Source organism: Astyanax mexicanus, chromosome 22 (assembly GCF_023375975.1).
Source record: "Astyanax mexicanus isolate ESR-SI-001 chromosome 22, AstMex3_surface, whole genome shotgun sequence".
NCBI classification, from domain to species: Eukaryota; Metazoa; Chordata; class Actinopteri; order Characiformes; family Acestrorhamphidae; genus Astyanax; species Astyanax mexicanus.
This window is the reverse complement of record NC_064429.1, coordinates 14,023,163-14,043,336: the sequence shown is the minus strand read 5'-3', so window position 1 is coordinate 14,043,336 and position 20,174 is coordinate 14,023,163. Positions and strand designations below refer to the sequence as shown.

General features: G+C 35.7%; 1 protein-coding gene and 1 long non-coding RNA gene across 6 annotated transcripts; both read right to left on the bottom strand.

Moving 5' to 3' along the window:
* Nucleotides 1-1,454: 1,454 nt before the first annotated feature.
* LOC125786891 (uncharacterized) lies at nucleotides 1,455-10,434 on the bottom strand. Of its 5 annotated transcripts, XR_007428877.1 has the most exons (4): nucleotides 8,844-10,396; nucleotides 7,395-7,464; nucleotides 6,247-6,385; nucleotides 1,455-5,239 (listed from the first exon to the last, which is right to left on the bottom strand). It is a non-coding gene; the product is annotated as an uncharacterized LOC125786891 (long non-coding RNA). The 5 variants fall into 5 exon arrangements; XR_007428876.1 differs by having other exon boundaries at nucleotides 6,247-7,464; nucleotides 8,844-10,434; XR_007428878.1 differs by lacking the exon at nucleotides 7,395-7,464 and having other exon boundaries at nucleotides 8,844-10,381.
* Nucleotides 10,435-15,512: 5,078 nt separating this feature from the next.
* On the bottom strand, nucleotides 15,513-16,165 carry LOC111192402 (SH2 domain-containing protein 4B-like). Its single transcript, XM_022669414.2, has 2 exons — nucleotides 15,927-16,165; nucleotides 15,513-15,689 (listed from the first exon to the last, which is right to left on the bottom strand). Exons 1-2 carry the CDS (start codon nucleotides 16,063-16,065, stop codon nucleotides 15,577-15,579), a joined length of 252 nt encoding a protein of 83 aa, XP_022525135.2. The 5' UTR covers nucleotides 16,066-16,165; the 3' UTR covers nucleotides 15,513-15,576.
* Nucleotides 16,166-20,174: the final 4,009 nt, after the last annotated feature.

Below are 20,174 nucleotides of genomic sequence, written 5' to 3'. Positions count from 1 at the left end.
AATTAATATCTTAACTAGTGTCATAATAATAATAATTAGTTGAGGCATTCTAACATAAGTATGGTTAAACAATGTAAATTAATTGTAAAGTGCTACTGATGCATCTGAGGCCAAATATCTTAAAGCAGGATTCCTCTACTGTAATTGTATATTTTGGTTTGTGGTAGACAGATTTACCTCAAACCAAAAGGATAGGTATGTGGTTTTAGTAGGTGTCCATTTCTGTCATAATCAAGTGATCACCATGAACTTATTTTGAAAGTTACATTTTTTGTAGCTTGTATTTTTTTCCTTTTCAAATTTCATATTGTTTTTACAGACCATTTTTACTGAAAGATGTTACTGATCTCTATGTATCACATGCAGAGGGGGAACAAAAAAAGTTTTAGATTTGATTTGCTCACTTGGCATTTTTTGAAAGGCAAAATAATGTAGTAATATGCTCAAAATCATGTAACTTAAATATATAATTATATTAAATTATGGTCCTCCAACCTCTGTGGAGTTGTGGGTGCTAATTTGTAATTTGAACAAGTATTTCTAATAAAACAGATGTTTTATTAATGTATGATTTATGTTATTGGATGAATAAAGGGATACTGCAGTGTCTCATGGAACCTGGTAAGACAAGCAGACTGTAAGAACTGTGATTTTTTTTCTCTGTTTTTCTAGTGTGTATGCTGACCTCGGACAGTATTTCTGAAATGCTAATGCTTATCTTTTGGAATTTGATTCCTTTGATTCTTATTTTTTAAAGCATCAGAAAGTTATCAGTATATTTCTGTATGCAGGGCTTAATTTTGCACATGTAAATCCCAAAGCTTTAATCGTTTTAAAAGTTGTATATAGATATTTCTCAGAGTTGCACAGACAATTGTAGGCAGACCACCGGTCACAATAAATTTGAATGAATAACCTTCAATAAGAAATTGCTGGCCAATACATTGAGGTAACACTTCATGATCAGCCTCAAACCTACTATCCCATGACTTGTAGAAGTAATGTCAGTGTAATTCCTAAGTGGTCAAACATCACATAGAGGCGAGTTGTTGAAAAATTACACTTTGGTTTTAAGTATAACAAAAAGGTGTAACAACACAGAGCCTTTGTATATTACCAGATACATTATTTATATAAATTCAATTAAAGGAATACCTTTCACTGAAATACAAAACTGAAATTGTCCTTGGAGCTGACATGACCTTATCAACCTTATCATATTTGGGAATATGAGACACATGGCATAATCAGCTTTTAACTTCAGAACATCTCTGTTCATTACATTAATAATAAATCAATAATTTCTGATTTATTCTTTCAGTGTTTAGTTGAAGTGTTAAAAAGTGGTTGAATGTGGGCATCAAATCCACATTTAATAAAATATTAAAATTAATTTTTTTCCATAAACACATTTCAAGAAACTTAGCGAGTGTGATCAAATAAACAGACAAAAGTGATAGCAATAAAAAACATTTATTGACAAAGTTAAGAAACAAACAAAATTAAGAACAGTTAAAAAAAAAAAAAAAAAAGTGTCCAAACCTCTTTTGAGTAAGCACAAAGGAGACAGCGGCAAAGAAAATTCTCTCAGAAAGAGAGATAGAAACCTTGAGAGGAACCCATACTCCTTGGGTCAATACACAAATTAAAAATGTAAAAATCTGAAAAAGACAAAGAGCATAAACATTAAATGAAACAAAAATATATACAATGCAAATATAAAATCCCGTATAAAGACATACAATTAATAAACCCGCCTTTAATTTTATAAAAAAATAAATAAAAAATAATGTATAATTAAGTACAGAAAGATTAATAGTAAAATAGTAAAAGGTAAGTACAATATTAATTGATTAAAGCACTAAAAGACAAACGTTAAAATGTTTTTAATGAATATAAGCGCAAAATAAGACTAAAACACCAATACAATAACCATTAATAAAGCAAGTAACTAAGCAATAAAATAAATATATACAAAAAGTGTATGGATTAAAACACTAACAGTATACTACATAAAGATAAATACAGTTAAGTAATTAATAAACATCAAAAGATAAACAATATCAAGATAAAAGGATTAAAGCCTTAAGTACATGAACACAAATACAAAACAGGAAGCAATTAAAAGCATACAATACACAAAACGATTAAAACATTTATATAGTTAAAGAAAATCATTACCTTTTTAAAAGTATGGAATCAATAGCTTTATTAATACCTGCTATTTTCCTTAGGTGTGTTTTATAAAAAAAAACCTCTAAACTAGAGTATAGAGCTGGGCGATATGGCCGATCCAATTTTCGATTTAAATCGATTTTTTCCCCTACTAAAAATCAAACTAAAGATGATAAAGAAATGGTTAAAAACTAGTTCTTATTTAATTTGTTTTCACTTAAAATGTTCCATTTGTGGTTAAAGTGCAACCAGAAACAAGCAAAAAAAACTATTGTAAACAGTGAGAACATCTAGTGACTTTTAGAAAGCTTTCTCCAACATAGTTTAGGAACTGACACAATGCACCCTCAAACTTAAAAAATATATAAATAAATAAACACACCCTTAAAAACAAATAGAAATAAATAAAATGGTGCCCTTTTTTGATAAAACTTACAAAGTAGACAATAGAAAACAAGTACAATTTATATGCTCTTAAGTAAATACTTTTCCCTATTGGGCTAGAATTGCAAAACAAAGCATTTAAATAAGTGCCAGTGTTCTATAAAATGAGATCTTTTCTCATGAATATGCAAAACATCTTAACTTGTAGTGCATACAGAACCTGGTACACGGTGGGAAGATGTGCCAGGGACAGTTCCTTGTTTAACGTTGAATGGTGAACTGGTGCTGCTGCTGCGTTCATTCCTATGGTAGCAGCACTTCTCCCACTCCGCTACATGGTTCTGTTTAAGGTATAGTGATAAATTGGTTCACCTTACAGCGAGGACCTGTTTGGTCTACGTCCGACGCCGCAAAACCGAACCAACTCCAGATCACGGAGCTAGTTGCTCTTAAGCTCCGCCGTCATGTGTTTTGTGTATGTGTGTGTGTGTGCGTGTGTTTGTGCGTGCAAGGGAGGGAGGGGTGGGGGGTGCGCGCGCGGGAGGGAGGTATGGAGGGAGCTAGCTAAGCTCACTCTGTGCCCACAGAGGAGCGTCTGTGGTGAAAAAGAAAACTCAGAGAAAATTGATTTTCATGAAAACACATTGTCCTTAACTGTAAGTTCGAATTTATCGATAAAATCGATTAATCGCCCAGCTCTACTAGAGAACTCTCTAAACTAGAGATTGAAAATATAGATTTTTTAAAATTATTATTATTATTGTTTTATATGGTACCTGACTGAGGTGTGCCTGATGTGGTGGCTGTGTCGTGGTGTATACTTAGCCAGGGGTCATAGAGCAGATGGTGGAGAGATGATCTGAGACTTCTTTGAGGTGATCTCCGTGCTGGTGTTGAAGGGTCACCTCTCACACACAGCAGGATGATTCCTATCTGCAACACTGTAGAGGATTTGGCCTCATGGGTAAACCACTCATGAGGAAGGTCCTGAAAAGTAAATTAGAGACAGTGACTGAGCGTTAAGGAATGTTTTTGACCTGAATCTCTATTCAGTAATGGTAGCTTCTACAAAGAAGACAGTTCTCTGCTAGGGTTGTCACGATACCAAAATTTTGACTTCGATACCGATACCAACTGTAGTATCACGATTCTCGATACCAAAACGATACTTGGAAGAAAAAAAAAACAATAAAAATATCTGAACATAAAATGTTTATTTTTGACTGAACTGGATTGAACACTGAACAATAGGTGCAAACGTTTTTATTCTAAAATGAAACATTTGAACAAAAAACAAGTTTCGTTATTATAACCTTAACTATAACATAATTATCTAAACACTTCCTAAAAACTAAAACTAAAACCAGAGGTAATGGTAGCCTGACTATGTGAACCTGACGGGCGGGCAGAAGTTAAGTTCTGAATAAGGAAAATAAAGAGACAGAAGAACATTACAATGTTATGTTCATTTTAACACTCACTGCTCCGTTTTATTAATCAACCGTTTACCGTTTTTAATAAGCAGTCGCTAGTAAATCTTAGTAAAGCTACAGACAGAGTGTATCTTGACTAACTCCACTAACCTGTCGACTTCACAGCTCTTTGTAGAGATCAGGGTGCTTGTCTGCTATTATGTTAAATAACACTGTAACATAGAAGCATATAACTATTATTTAATTAAAATGATTTTTAAGAACAGCTAAACACAGTGCTGCAGGTCAAACGCGGAGGCGTTCACGTGCGAGAGAGAGAGAGACAGAGAGAGAGACAGAGAAAGAGACACAGCGAGAGTGAGAGAGATTTGCGTGTTCTGATGTGAGCTACTCACAGGTAAAGGTTCTCTTATCTCCTCGTGCTCATATTCTAGTCCCACACATAAGTCTGCAGCTCCCTCAGTGTTTTCTGTCGTATTTTGCGGCTAGCACGAGTGCTTACAACTAACACCGCGGACCGCGAGGTGCCGCCGCGCTTGTGCCGAATCCGCTACTGAATCCGACTCCCGATTCGCGGACAGAATCGGCACAACACCCCCCGCTGTACAACTGCGGGAGTGAAAACAGCGCTAATAAATAAAGTAGTTTACGTAGTAGTTTTCGTTATTTTCGTTATTTTATTTAAAAATAAAAATATAAATAAAAAACAGATGCCTACATCTCAGACTATTTTCCCACACTTCACTCCTCGCGCCCGTTTTGTCCACAAGTCGCGGACGAGAGACATCTGTTATTTTAGCCGTCGCCATTCTACACTCGCTGCTGCTCTGCTGGCTTGCGCGTGAATCGATTCATTTGTTCAGAACACTAAGTTTATCTGAATCCTGCCACACCGACTGCTGCAGTGTGAATCAGTTTTCTTATGAACTGAATCAAATCGCGCCTACTAATTTGACTCATTTGAAGCTAGTGACTGGGCTTTATACAGTATCGAAAGCATCGAACGCTAAAGAACCGAATCGTTTGTGATGACGTAGTATCGAAAAAGAATCGAACCTTCGGTACACCGTGCAACTCTATTCTCTGCCTGTAGTGTTCACTGAAAACCCATACCAGAAGAACAGAAGATGAAGGCGCGGTTCCTAACTGTACATCTGAACCAGGATGTTCTATGGCTTGAGGTCACAGTGCAGAACCCCTCTGGCATGGACCTCAATCACGCCTTCAACTAGCTGCCTTAGAAGTACCTGCAGAGTACACAGAGCACATTTTAGTAAAGTTAAATTGGCTGAAATTTATACCAACATTTGCAAAACTTGTGATTGTCGGCACGCTGCCACGTTCAATAAAAAAAAATATATAAGTACCTACAGAGTGTAAGAAACAGACAGAAGGAAATTACAGCCGCTATAGAACAGGCTAACAGTTATTCAGTGGGTAGCTGCTACATTAAGGGTGAAGAGAGAAGAGTGTTCAGGTACCTAACGATTTTCCAATGATTTCACAGTTGCAGACAAATTTCCAGAGTCAGGATAAAATCACGAGAGTCTGGCTAGAGTCGAGCTGCAGTTGAGTTGCGGTCGTGTCATCTCAATGGTTAAGTGTAAGGTGAACGATTGAAAGTTTTAGTCAGTCGGGTTTGGGTACTGGCGCTCCGATAAAATCAACTGTGTTTGTTTTTTATTTATTAGCAGTGTGAGCAGCAGCTGTAAGATCGAAAGAGCGTATTACACCTCTCTGTTTGGAAATATTTTAAAGTGGACTGCAAAGGCAGGATTTTCCAAGGTGGGAAAGAAAAAAAATGCACATTCAACAACAAACATGATTTACCACCTGAGAAACAGGTGGTAAATCATTCCGTCCCTTAATTAGTTCCCCCGGTAAGTCGGTAATAAGAACAAAGAGTAATAATATTAAGCTATTAATGTATTAACATATATATTCATCATCTTACATTTTTAAACTATTATTTTTTAAGCTAACTTTTGTAAAATGCATATTTACAGTTTTTTTAAGCCGAGCTGCCTCAGCGAACTCTGAGAATTGTAACGATGTTTCTGTCTAATATTTTATTTTATATACAGTTTTTAGTTTTGATTTAGGTATGTTCTTAAATCATTGTTTCAATAATAATTAATTTATTAATAAAAACATAAGGGACAACTTGGATGTGTTCCTTTTTTCCATTGCCAAAATATTGGATTAAGAAAAATAAATGACTGACTCAGAGGCTAAAAATGTGATTGGGACTTACCGCTCTGCACTACCATCTCAACATCCTGGGACCCTCCACTGCTGCTGATCTTCCTCTTTTGGGTGGGGATGGAGAAGGTGGCCAGTGCTTCAGCTGGAGCTCCAGGACACTGAGGGTGTTGTGTCTTTTGGAACTGGGCCTGATTTTACAGAACAGAAACAAAACAGTTCATGGTAGCTGTATCAATTTATCCAATAAAGTAGATCTACAGGTCTTACTTTATATAAATAAAACTAACCGACATAAAATAGAATGAATAAAATATATATTTTTTAAAACACACAGGCCTGCATGAAAATGTTCAGGACATCCAGAATGGCAAGTATTTAAAAACACGGTCCAGTGTTAATTTTTAGTAACATGTTTAAAGTCTATACTATCTAAGGCAGTGAGACAAATACAGCAACTTTTCTAAAATTACACTCTTCTACTGCAGCACAGACTTACACTCCCTCCTTAAAAAAATGCTCAAAACCAGAAAAAAACAAACAAACACACCCTGGGAGGTTAGCTCTTTAAATAGCTTTTGACCAGCATAGGTAATGTTTATTTCTGGATGATCAGCTGGACTCAGCAGGGCCAACATTAGTAGCCTAGTCTTTTAAAATTAATTAACTCATTTTTTTTAAACCCATCAAGTCCAGTAACAGCTGTGTTTGTTTTTTAAAGTCACTGGTTACCTGCGGGTGTAACTTCACAGACCGCGATCTCAGTTCACAATTATGCAGCCACACATCTTATAAAATCTCCTTCTCCTAACCAAATATCCAGCACAACAAACCCAGCTTTAAACCCAAACCATCGCTGTATAAACATAGACAGAGGAGAAGTTTTCTTTCAGTGTTTTCTGACAGAAACTGTGAGGATTAAAAAAAAAGACAAGAGTGTGTTTACTAATCCGTTACTCGTTCGTGATGAAGTTAACGCTAACTTGCACGTACAGTGGATTCACGCGGTTAGTTAATAGTATGCAAAATGCAGTGAATGCTGCTGTTTGGGGTCAAAATAAACACCTTAGCTAATAATCATGGACTGCAGAAAACTAAGCCGGAGACACAACAAACGCTAGCTCTGTAAGTTAGTTGTCTAACGGAGTTACGTTAAGTGCATAAACTGCCTGCACAGATCAGAACATAACAGCAGCTTACCTTTTCATGTTAAATCCTCGACGAAAGCATTCTTCTCTCATATCTTTATAAAATCCAGTTGCAGCGTCACCTGCTCGTTCAGAAACAAAACAAACACCCAGCGCTGTTTAAGAGCTGATTCACGACCTTCTCTCCCAGCACAGGGTGTGTTTTTCTCAATCAGCAACAGCTTTTAAACCACGCTGTAGTTCAGTAATAAGATCGCGTTTCACCGAGAGCTGAAACAGCCAGTTAGCTAACGATAGTTAGCTCCTCTCGGTACTCCGGTCTAATTCGGCAGGGTTTTTGTAGATGTTTAATTTCTGAATCTTATTAATGCTTAATTAAAGTATGGTAATCTGGCTAATATTAAAAAGTCAACTAGCTTTTTACCGAAACACTTTTAGTTAATTTATACCTAATTTTAGCGGTGTGTTCCCACAAGACGAAAAAAAAAAATAAATAAAAAAAAGGGGTGGCCGACTGCGCATGCGCGAAATTTAGCGGCAGACTGCGCATGCGCGAATATTAGCGGCCGACTGCGCATGCGTGAAATTTAGCGGCAGACTGCGCATGCGCGAAAATTAGCGGCCGACTGCGCATGCGCGAATATTAGCGGCCGCTAAATTTCACGCATGCGCAGTCGGTCGCTAAATTTCGCGCATGCGCAGTCGGCCGCTAATATTCGCGCATGCGCAGTTGGCCGCTAAATTTCGCGGCCACCCCTTTTTTTATTTATTTTTTTTATTCGTCTTGTGGGAACACACCGCTAAAATTAGGTATAAATTAAGAAAGTGTTTCGGTAAAAAGCTAATTGACTTTTTAATATTAGCCAGATTACCATACTTTAATTCAGTATTAATAAGATTCAGAAATTAAACATCTACAAAAACCCTGCCGAATTAGACCGGAGTACCGAGAGGAGCTCTCAGGCCTGTTAGGTATTTTAACTACCGTTAGCTAACTGGCTGTTTCAGCTCTGTGCTGGGAGAGAAGGTCGTGAATCAGCTCTTAAACGGCGTTGGGTGTTTATTTTGTTTCTGAACGAGCAGGTGCTGCTGCAGGTAATCGAGCTAACTGTAGCTAATTAGCCTAGCCGGTTGAGCTAACTGTAGCTAATTAGCTTAGCCGGTTGAGCTAACTGTAGCTAATTAGCTTAGCCAGCCATGCTCCGCTCGCTAACGTTAGCTATCTCACAGCGTTATTCGCCATTAACACGCTTTAAACAGTCTTTAAATAGTGGTAAGACTGTTTAAAGCGTGTTAATCTATCTAACGCTGTAAGATAGCTAACGTTAGCGAGCTAGCGAGTGGAGGATGGCTGGCTAAGCTAATTGGCTACAGATAGCTCGATTACCTGCAGCAGCACCTGCTCGTTCAGAAACAAAACAAACACCCAGCGCCGTTTAAGTATCATAATAAGACCGCGCTTCACCGAGAGCTGAAACAGTCAGCTAACTAAATTACTCACCGGGACTTACAGAGCTCCGCCGCGCTGCTCTAATCTAATCCGGCAGGGTAATAATCACTATCGGTGCTGAAGGCCCGCTAGTGCCGCTGTTTTAAGACTGAGGGGCTTTAAATGAAAACAGAGTAAAGGGGTTAACACAGTAAAGAGCAGCGCAGCGCACCTTCAGCACCAGAGTGAAGAAATACTGGATTATTTGACCCAATATTAATAACTGTTCCCCATAAAACACAGCGAGGCTTTGGACTCCTGCAGTCCCCATGCAGCTCCCGGAGAAAAGGACGTCTTTCTTGTGGCTACTGATTCAGTGGAGTGGAGCCACGACCATTCAAAACTAGGTTCGGGGTTTTTTTGTTGCCCGAAAGGTTTTTAATTTGTGTGTTTTAATATATTCATTATATGTTATATTGTATTAAAACGTGAGATATAAACGTAAATAATCATAATTTAATAGGAACGGTGAAATATATTATTTTAATTATATTAAATATCATGCCTCAAAATCTCAGATCTCCCCCTCTTTTCCAGTGACTTTGGTTTCTTCCAAAAGTCTGTTGATGAGAGGGCGGGCGGAGCTGGACTGGAGAAAGAGGGCCGGCGTTCTGTCGAATTCTGCTACCTTGTCGAACCGTGCTGCCCCAATGAATATTTAACTGTAAAAATACAAAAGAAGCACTATTTTAGGGCATGTACCCAGTGATATTCCAGTAGATGTACGTTATTAGATTTGGAGTGCATAATTCATTGTACCATGGCAAAGTTATAGTAAATATAGCTCATTACAAACTGCTTTTGTATTTATTTATGATAATAAGTGTAATTTTTAGTTTCCATTTACACTTCTGTGCAATGATAGTGCGCCCAGGTTGTTTAATGCACATAACGCCCCCTAAACCAGATTAATTATACATAAAACACGAGAAAGAATTAAATTGTGTAGGTCGGCGCATGCGCAGTACCTTTGGGAAGCATGTATCGATGGGTAGCAAAATTCGACAGAACACCGGACTAAAAAAACTGTTTTTAACACACCTTGGGTTTGGGCTGTATTCACTCAGTCGCAGTTAAATAAACTCACTGGCCATTTAGGAATCACTTAGACCAGAATTATAATAGAATAAACAATAAAATAATAAAATGTTATATAAAATCTAAAAAAAAAATCACCAGTGTCAGTGGCTGTCTTTACACTACAAGCCTCAAGTGTTTTTTTATTTTATATAAATTAACCTTTTTGTCAAACAGCACACATGCTCTCAATATTTTTTTGGCTGCTCTGCCAATGCTGGCTGATAATGACAGCACTAAGGGCATGAATACTGGCAAACAGATGCATGAAATCCACAAATAAAGAAATATGAAATTTGCAGTGGCCTTTTTTATGCCCAATCAGTTTGAAGACTGAGAACATATGTCTGCACTCCCCTCCAAAGGAATTGGGCGGAAAAAGCATTATTAAAAGATGAATAATGAAGACTGGAAATTGGAAATCAGTTAATTACAACTTTGTCAGTGTGTCCAGGCCCGGAGTGGCTAATCGGGAGATTCGTGAGGATTCCCGATGGGCCGGCTGTGTCTGCTGAAGTGTCTTACTGTGTACCTTGGGGAAGATGTGGGCAGTTATTAAGGAGTATATCTATGCTGGTGTTTTACCGGAGTCAAGCTATCCGCGCGTATACGCGCGATTTTACGGTAAACAGACGCGCAGGAGGAGAGCACGCTAAAAAAAAACACAGAGAGAGACAGACACGTTTCAGTCAGTTATATTAATTCAGACATACATTAAGCCCAGAAACGAGAAGAAAACGGATTAAAATAACTCACCTCACTGTAGATTTAGTGCAGTACATTATCTATTTGATATAATACCATAACAATCCCATCGGTTTTTAAGAGAGAGAGAGAGAGTTTTATATTAATATTACTTTTTCAATCCATGCTTCAAATTAAATTTCTCATGAGTTTCCCAAAAGGCCAAAACAGATCCAGTACCTCTTAAAAGAGTCCATCCTAGACTATTACCTCTGCAAATTTGGGTAAATTGCACTGTATTGTTTATTTTATATTAATAAAAAAAATGTATGCATGTTTAAAATTAAATTTCTCATGATTTTTCCATAATGCCAAAACAGATCAATGACCATTTGAAAGAGTCCAACCTAGGCTATGACTCCTGCAAGTTTTGGCAAATGTCACTGTATTGTTTATTTTATATTCATTTTTATTTTTATTCATGCTTAAAATAAATTTTCTCATGATTTTCCCATAATGCCAAAACAGCTTCACTACCATTTGAAAGAGTATGTTCTAGCCTATGACTCCTGCAAGTTTGGGCAAATTTCACTGTATTGTTTATTTTATATTCATTTTTGTATTTTTTTTATCATGCTTAAAATTCAATTTCTCATGATTTTCCCATAATGCCAAAACAGGTCCACTACCATTTGAAAGAGTCTGTCCAAGGCTATGACTCCTGCACGTTTGGGCAAATTTCACTGTATTGTTTATTTTATATATATATATATATATATATATATATATATATATATATATATATATATATATATATATATATATATATATATATATATATATATTTTTTTTTTTTTATTCATGTTTAAAATTAAATTACTCATGATTTTCTTATAATGCCAAAACAGTTCCACTACAGTGTGAAAGAGTAAAACATAGGCTATGACCCCTGCAAGTTTGGGCAAATTTCACTGTATTGTTTATTTTATATTAATTTTATAATTTTTTATTCAGGCTTAAAATTAAATTTCTCATGATTTTCCCATAATGCCAAAACAGTTCCACTACCATTTGAAAGAGTCTGTCCAAGGCTATGACTCCTGCACGTTTGGGCAAATTTCACTGTATTGTTTATTTTATATATATATATATTTTTTTTTTATTCATGTTTAAAATTAAATTACTCATGATTTTCCCGTAATGCCAAAACAGGTCCATGACCATTTGAAAGAGTACAACATAGGCTATGACTCCTGCAAGTTTGGGCAAATTTCACTGTATTGTTTATTTTATATTCATTTGTTTTATTTTTTTATTCATGTTTAAAATTAAATTTCTCATGATCTTCCCATAATGCCAAAACAGTTCCACTACAATTTGAAAGAGTACAACATAGGCTATGACTCCTGCAAGTTTGGGCAAATTTCACTGTATTGTTTATTTTATATTATTTTATTTTTATTTTTTATTCATGTTTAAAATTAAATTACTACTGATTTTCCCATAATGCCAAAACAGTTCCAATACAATTTGAAAGAGTAAAACATAGGCTATGACTCCTGCAAGTTTGGGCAAATTTCACTGTATTGTTTATTTTATATAATTTTTTTTTTTTTTTTTTATTCAGGCTTAAAATTTAATTTCTCATGATTTTCTCATAATGCCAAAACAGTTCCACTACAATGTGAAAGAGTAAAACATAGGCTATGACCCCTGCAAGTTTGGGAAAATGTCACTGTATTGTTTATTTTATATTAATTTTATATTTTTTTATTCAGGCTTAAAATTAAATTTCTCATGATTTTCCCATAATGCCAAAACAGGTCCACTACCATTTGAAAGAGTCTGTCCAAGGCTATGACTCCTGCACGTTTGGGCAAATTTCACTGTATTGTTTATTTTATATATATATATATATATATATATATATATATATATATATATATATATATATATATATATATATATATATTTTTTTTTTTATTCATGTTTAAAATTAAATTACTCATGATTTTCTTATAATGCCAAAACAGTTCCACTACAGTGTGAAAGAGTAAAACATAGGCTATGACCCCTGCAAGTTTGGGCAAATTTCACTGTATTGTTTATTTTATATTAATTTTATAATTTTTTATTCAGGCTTAAAATTAAATTTCTCATGATTTTCCCATAATGCCAAAACAGTTCCACTACCATTTGAAAGAGTCTGTCCAAGGCTATGACTCCTGCACGTTTGGGCAAATTTCACTGTATTGTTTATTTTATATATATATATATATTTTTTTTATTCATGTTTAAAATTAAATTACTCATGATTTTCCCGTAATGCCAAAACAGGTCCATGACCATTTGAAAGAGTACAACATAGGCTATGACTCCTGCAAGTTTGGGCAAATTTCACTGTATTGTTTATTTTATATTCATTTGTTTTATTTTTTTATTCATGTTTAAAATTAAATTTCTCATGATCTTCCCATAATGCCAAAACAGTTCCACTACAATTTGAAAGAGTACAACATAGGCTATGACTCCTGCAAGTTTGGGCAAATTTCACTGTATTGTTTATTTTATATTATTTTATTTTTATTTTTTATTCATGTTTAAAATTAAATTACTACTGATTTTCCCATAATGCCAAAACAGTTCCAATACAATTTGAAAGAGTAAAACATAGGCTATGACTCCTGCAAGTTTGGGCAAATTTCACTGTATTGTTTATTTTATATAATTTTTTTTTTATTTTTTATTCAGGCTTAAAATTTAATTTCTCATGATTTTCTCATAATGCCAAAACAGTTCCACTACAATGTGAAAGAGTAAAACATAGGCTATGACCCCTGCAAGTTTGGGAAAATTTCACTGTATTGTTTATTTTATATTAATTATATATTTTTTTATTCAGGCTTAAAATTAAATTTCTCATGATTTTCCCATAATGCCAAAACAGTTCCACTACCATTTGAAAGAGTCTGTCCAAGGCTATGACTCCTGCACGTTTGGGCAAATTTCACTGTATTGTTTATTTCATATATATATATATATATATATATATATATATATATATATATATATATATATATATATATATATATATATATATATATATATATATATATTTTTTTTTTTTTTTTTTATTCATGTTTAAAATTAAATTTCTCATGATTTTCCCATAATGCCAAAACAGTTCCACTACAATTTGAAAGAGTCTGTCCAAGGCTATGACTCCTGCACGTTTGGGCAAATTTCACTGTATTGTTTATTTCATATATATATATATTTTTTTTTTATTCATGTTTAAAATTAAATTACTCATGATTTTCCCGTAATGCCAAAACAGGTCCATGACCATTTGAAAGAGTACAACATAGGCTATGACTCCTGCAAGTTTGGGCAAATTTCACTGTATTGTTTATTTTATATTCATTTGTTTTATTTTTTTATTCATGTTTAAAATTAAATTTCTCATGATTTTCCCATAATGACAAAACAGTTCCACTACAATTTGAAAGAGTACAACATAGGCTATGACTCCTGCAAGTTTGGGCAAATTTCACTGTATTGTTTATTTTATATTATTTTATTTTTATTTTTTATTCATGTTTAAAATTAAATTACTACTGATTTTCCCATAATGCCAAAACAGGTCCATGACCATTTGAAAGAGTACAACATAGGCTATGACTCCTGCAAGTTTGGGCAAATTTCACTGTATTGTTTATTTTGTATAAATTTTTTTATTTTTTATTCATGCTTAAAATTAAATTTCTCATGATTTTCCCATAATGACAAAACAGTTCCACTACCATTTGAAAGAGTATTTTCTAGCCTATGACTCCTGCAAGTTTGGGCAAATTTCACTGTATTGTTTATTTTATATAATTTGTTTTTTATTATTCATGCTTAAAATTAAATTTCTCATGATTTTCCCATAATGACAAAACAGGTCCACTACCATTTGAAAGAGTCTGTCCTAGGCTATGACCACTGAAAGTTTGGGTAGATTTTACTGTATTGTTTATTTTATATTATTATTATTTTTTTAATCCATGCTTTAAATGAAAATTCTCATGATTTTCCAATAATGCCAAAACAAATAAAACAAAAAGGTCCACTTAACTGTTCCACCATTAAACTGCTCAGCATATTTCTAAACAGTCTAGTCTAGAAATCACCTGTTAAAGACACCTGTGCTGGAAACAGGGGGTGTGAGTTTAAAACCATCACCTTAAATCCAATACCTCAAGTGCAAGGGGCTATCTATAATGAAACCTGCAGAAATACGCAGTGCTGATAGCCTGAGGAACTGATAGGACTGCCTCACAGTGGCCCTGTGATGGCTTATTGGAGAATGAATTTACATCTGATACTAGCAAGTATTAAAAATAAACAAAACAGTGAAATTTGCCCAAACCTGCAGAGGTGATAGCCTAGGACAGACTCTTTCAAATGGTACTGGACCTGTTTTCAAGGATTCAAGGAGATTTTACTGTCATTCGCATCACATGTGGTTCATGAGGTGGAACGAAATTGTGATCTCACGATTCAGTTTACACCCAAGAGCTGTTGTTAAAATAGATATATAAATAAAGTAAGACAACAAAATAAAATAATACAATAAAAATAGAATATAACAAAATGAAGATAAGATAAAATAAACAAAACAGTACAACTTGTCATAGCCTAGGACAGACTCTTTCAAACGGTCATGGATCTGTTTTTTTATTATGGGAAAATCATGAAAAAAAATATTTTAAGCATAAATAAAAAAAAAAAAAAATTATTATAAAATAATCCATACAGTAAAATTTGCCCAAACTTGCAGAGGTGATAGCCTATGTTGTACTCTTTCAAATGGTCATCGACCTGTTTTGCCATTATGGGAAAATCATGAGAAATTTAATTTTAAGCATGAGTAAAAAAAATAAAAAAATAATATAAAATAAACAATACAGTGAAATTTGCCCAAACTTGCAGGAGTCATAGACTATGTTCTGTAAGAAAGAACATATCCAAAGATCCTCTCGCTAACACGGACCAGGAAGCTTCCAGCGCTGCCTGACTTCAGCAAATCCTCCGCCTCCTCACGAGTAATAATACCTGTGTACAAAGAGAAAGAGCTCAAATCAAAAACGTTTAATCACGTATTTCAATTTATTGACTGTAAGATAATTATTTATTATGTTAGTAATATTGCAAACAAATATAAAGAAATAGCATTAATCCTTTGAAATAATAATAATAACAAACCCAGTAATTATAAGCAGAACACTTAGACAGAGAGAGAGAGGTTTTTCTTGGATTAAAGCTCACAGATGGCCCACACTTTGAACTCACCATGAAACCAGGGGGCAACTCGACTCTCGCCTTGCTGTAAACAAACTCTGAGGGTCTGCTCCTCTTTAAACCAGCGAATAATTTCATCCCTGCTGGACGTCGACAGCGACCGGCGCATACCTGGCTTCCTGTTGATCATAACGGAAAAAAAACGAATTCAGAAAAGCTTTAAGAAAGACAAGCTGTCTGACTGCCTCTCTCATACCAGAAAATCCTACATGACATCAGCTCTACAAGCCCAGGAAACAATAGAGGGTTAAACTGATAAGCATATATGACACAGCCTAGAGCAGTGATGGTATAGTTACTTTGAAAAAGTAATCCGATTACTGATTACTCCTTAAAAAAAACGTAGTTACTTTATGGATTACGCGATGTGTGTGTGTGTGTGTGTGAGGTGGAGAGAGAGAAAGAGAGAGAGAGAGAGAGAGAGAGAGAGAGTAACGCACAGTGACTTGGATAAGTAACTTTAATCTGATTACTGCATTGGAAATAGTAACGCGTTAGATTACTCGTTACTGAAAAAAAGAGTCAGATTAGAGTAACGCGTTACTAAGTAACGCGTTACTGACATCACTGATGCAGACATATCTAAACGTGTGCATGCGCTACTTCAATAGCCATTAATCTGCTTGGGTATGTCTCAACCAGATTTGCACACCCAACACTGGGGAATATTCACCTATTCTTCCATGCAGAATTACTGAAGTTCAGTGTTATGGTGAGCAGCAATGATCTGCTCTCTTCAAGATTTAGGTCAGCACTCTGACTTGGCAGCTCACATGCATTTTTCTGCATATGCTTGCGCCACTGTGTTATGTTCTTCTGGCTGTGTGTTTAGGGTTGATGTTAGTACGTAATCCTCTAGCTGTCTAAGAGAAAGCTTCATTTTGTTCTCAGGAACTGGGGTGTATTTGTCATATACAGCTTTCTTTTAATCCAGGCTATTTGGGCAGTTTTGTGCAGTGTGTGTATTAAATGTAACTATCCACAGCTCAGAGAAAGTGAATTTACCTGTGTTTAGACTGACGACTTAATGTACGCAACCCTCCTATTATAGTGAAGCCAGGTATATGCATATATACAAAAAATGTATATATCACTGCTAAAGAAGGAGAGGAGGGCTGGACTCAAAGTCTTACAGAAAATCAAAGTAAAATTTAGTTTGTATAGCTCCCATGTGCCTGTCTTCTCTCTCACATCACATCTAATGAAAAAAAATAGTTGGTACCCCTCAGTTAATGAAAGAAAAACACAGAATGGTCACAGAAATAACTTGAATCTGAAAATAAGTTTTAATAAATTTAAAATTCTATTAAAATGAACAAATCAAAATACAACATTGATTTTGAACCGTGGTTCAACAAATTTATTTTAAAAAGTAAACTCATTAAACAGGCCTGGGCAAAAATGAAGGTAGCCCTGGAAATAATTTGACCAAAGCGACGTGTTAAAACAAGATGTGATGTGTCCACTTATTGGCATCACAGGCGTCTACAATCTTGTAATCAGTTAGTAAGTCTACAGTATCAGACAAACCAAGTCTCCCTGAAGCATTTCGGTAGCGGCTCCCTGATGCCCGCGAGTCACATATAATCTCCTGGAATTCAGAACGAGTGCCCCACACTGCACACAAACGCGCACACAGGTGGCAGACTTTTTTTCTCTAATCGCGTGTAGGAAGGAGAGAGAAAACAGAGAGGGTTCTGATTGGCCTGTTCTCTGCAAAGAGTCTGTGAGACAGCCAATCAGTTTTTAGTGTGGGCGGGCAGTGTTTTTCCCCCCTCCCGGACGGGATTTGTTCAGTGAGTGAGAAAAGCAGATCATGGCGGAGGCAATATTAATAATTATTGTAATATGATATGAAATGTTTTTGATGTTGTGCAATTTTTTGTAATATTGTAACTGTCAATTGTTGTCAAATAAAGGCTTTTTTTTTTCAAAAAAAAAAAAGAAAAAGAAAAAAGGAAAGCAGAGGCAGGGCCTTCCAAAAAGAAAAAAGATAAAACTCATTTCACCTTTGAACACTCTAAATTGAATAAAAAAAGTAAAATGAATTAATATAAAAGTAAAGTTTCGTTATCCTTTGGTGTGTGTGCAAGTTTATTTTGTTTTGTTTTTTTTTTGGCAGGGGGGTAATCTCCCTGAAATCAACTTTTGCAACTTGGGATGTCTGCAGTATATATAGGGCTACAGGTTGTCACTGTGCTGTTTGGTGACATGGTGTGTCCCACACTCAGCATGGACCAGAGGAATTGAAGGAAAGAGTTTAGAGTCTAAGGAAATTAGAAAGAAAATTGTACACAAGCAGAGACAGAGAATACAAACAGTAATAAAAGAGCCCAGAAAAACTTCTAAAGTGATTTAAGGAGAACTTCAAGCTCAGGGAACATCAGTGTCAGTTTGCGCCAGCCGTCATTGTTTGAGCCAAAGTGGACTTAATGGATGACGACCAAAGCAGACACCGTTGTTGAAAACAAAACATTAAAAAGCCAAGCGACATGTTGACAAGCTACAAAGCTTCGGTTATATTCTGGGGCTGCTTTGCTGCATCTGGCACACGGTGTCTTGAATCTGAGCAGGGTACAAGAGACTTTCAAGAGATTCTAGAGAGAAATGTGCTGCTCAGTTTTAGAAAGCTTGGTCTCAGTCGCAGGTCATGGGTCTTACAACAGGATAATGACCCAAAACACACAGCTTAAAACACCTAAGAATGGCTAAGAGGAAAACACACTGGTCTATTCTGAAGTGTTCTTCTATGAGCCCTAACTTAAATCCTATTGAGCATCTGTGGAAGGAGCTGAAACATGGAGCTGTCTGGAAAATGCATCCCTTCAAAACAGAAGTCTTATTAACAGTTACAGGAATTGTTTGATTGCAGTGATTGCCTTGAAAGGTTGTGCAACAAAATATTAAGTTAAGGGGACCATCATTTCTGTCCAGGCCTGTTTCATTAGTTTTTTTTTTATATATATAATTATATTGAAGCATGTTTAAAAAGCAATGTCTGACTTTTCATTTGTTCATTTCCATTGCATTTTTATTTATTATTACTTTTGTCAGATTCGAGTCATCTCTGTGACCATTGTTGTTTTGTTTTTTTTCATTGACCGGGCGGTACCAACAATTTTGTGTAAGTGTGCACAGTGTATGGTACGACTTAGTGGCATCGGATGCACCATTCTACACAGTCCCAGAGGTTCTCCACTGGATTTAGGTCTGTGGAACAGGAGGGTCAGTCAATGGCATCAATGCCTTCATCGTCCAGGAACTGCCTACACACTCTGGCCATATAAGGCTGGGCATTGTCTTGCACCAGTAGGAAGCACTGCACCAGCGTAAGTTCTTACAGTGGATCTGAGGATTTCATCTCAGTATCCAACAGCATTCAGGGTACCAGGGTGCCAGTGATGGACCTGCCAATTCTGGTGTTCTCCAGCCAAAGCCAATCAAGTGCTAGGCTGTTACTACAGGTCCCACTAGAGTATGTTGGGATGTAATGGCACACTCATGGAGTCTGTTCCTGACAGTTTGGAAATGCTGAAAGTCACTTTGAAGAGCTTCGGACACTCCTACTGTTGATTCTGGTATCTCATCTATGCTATTGATACTGGGCTGGGAGATGCAGCAAACCTTCTTGCGACAGTGTGCATGGATGTGCCGTCCTCGAGAAGCTTGAAAAGGGCTAAAGGCTGCAGGTACCGCATTATGCTACCAACAGTGACAAGGACACCAGCAAATCGCAAAGCTAGAGAAGAATCAATCAGTCAGGAAGGATAAGGAGAGAGTATTTGTCTGTAGCACCACCAGTAAGACCATTGTCTTTGTGGGGGTTGTCTTGCTGTTGTCTCTTTCATTTGCACCAGAGCAGTTAAACTTGATTCACCATTACTTACGCTTCCTAACTGGGCAGATTTGGGCAGAGTTTTACTAGCTTTTGTTATACTGTCATTAATAAGTGTGTACAAGAGAAGCTGCCACAAGATCCTTTAATCCATTTTGCTGTTAATGCTGATAAATATTTACATACAGGTAAAATACAGTTGGAAAAGAACTGTAACGATTAAAATCACTGGAATTTATATCATAGTAAAGATCACAAACATATTCATCAAAGCCTCTTCCTCAAAGTGCCTCCCTTTATCTAAAGTGTAATTTATTCTGAAATGTAAACATAACCAACATATGAATCAGGAAAAAAGTCTGTGGGAAAAAAAAAAAAAAAAAAAAAGACAAAATCCACCAAAA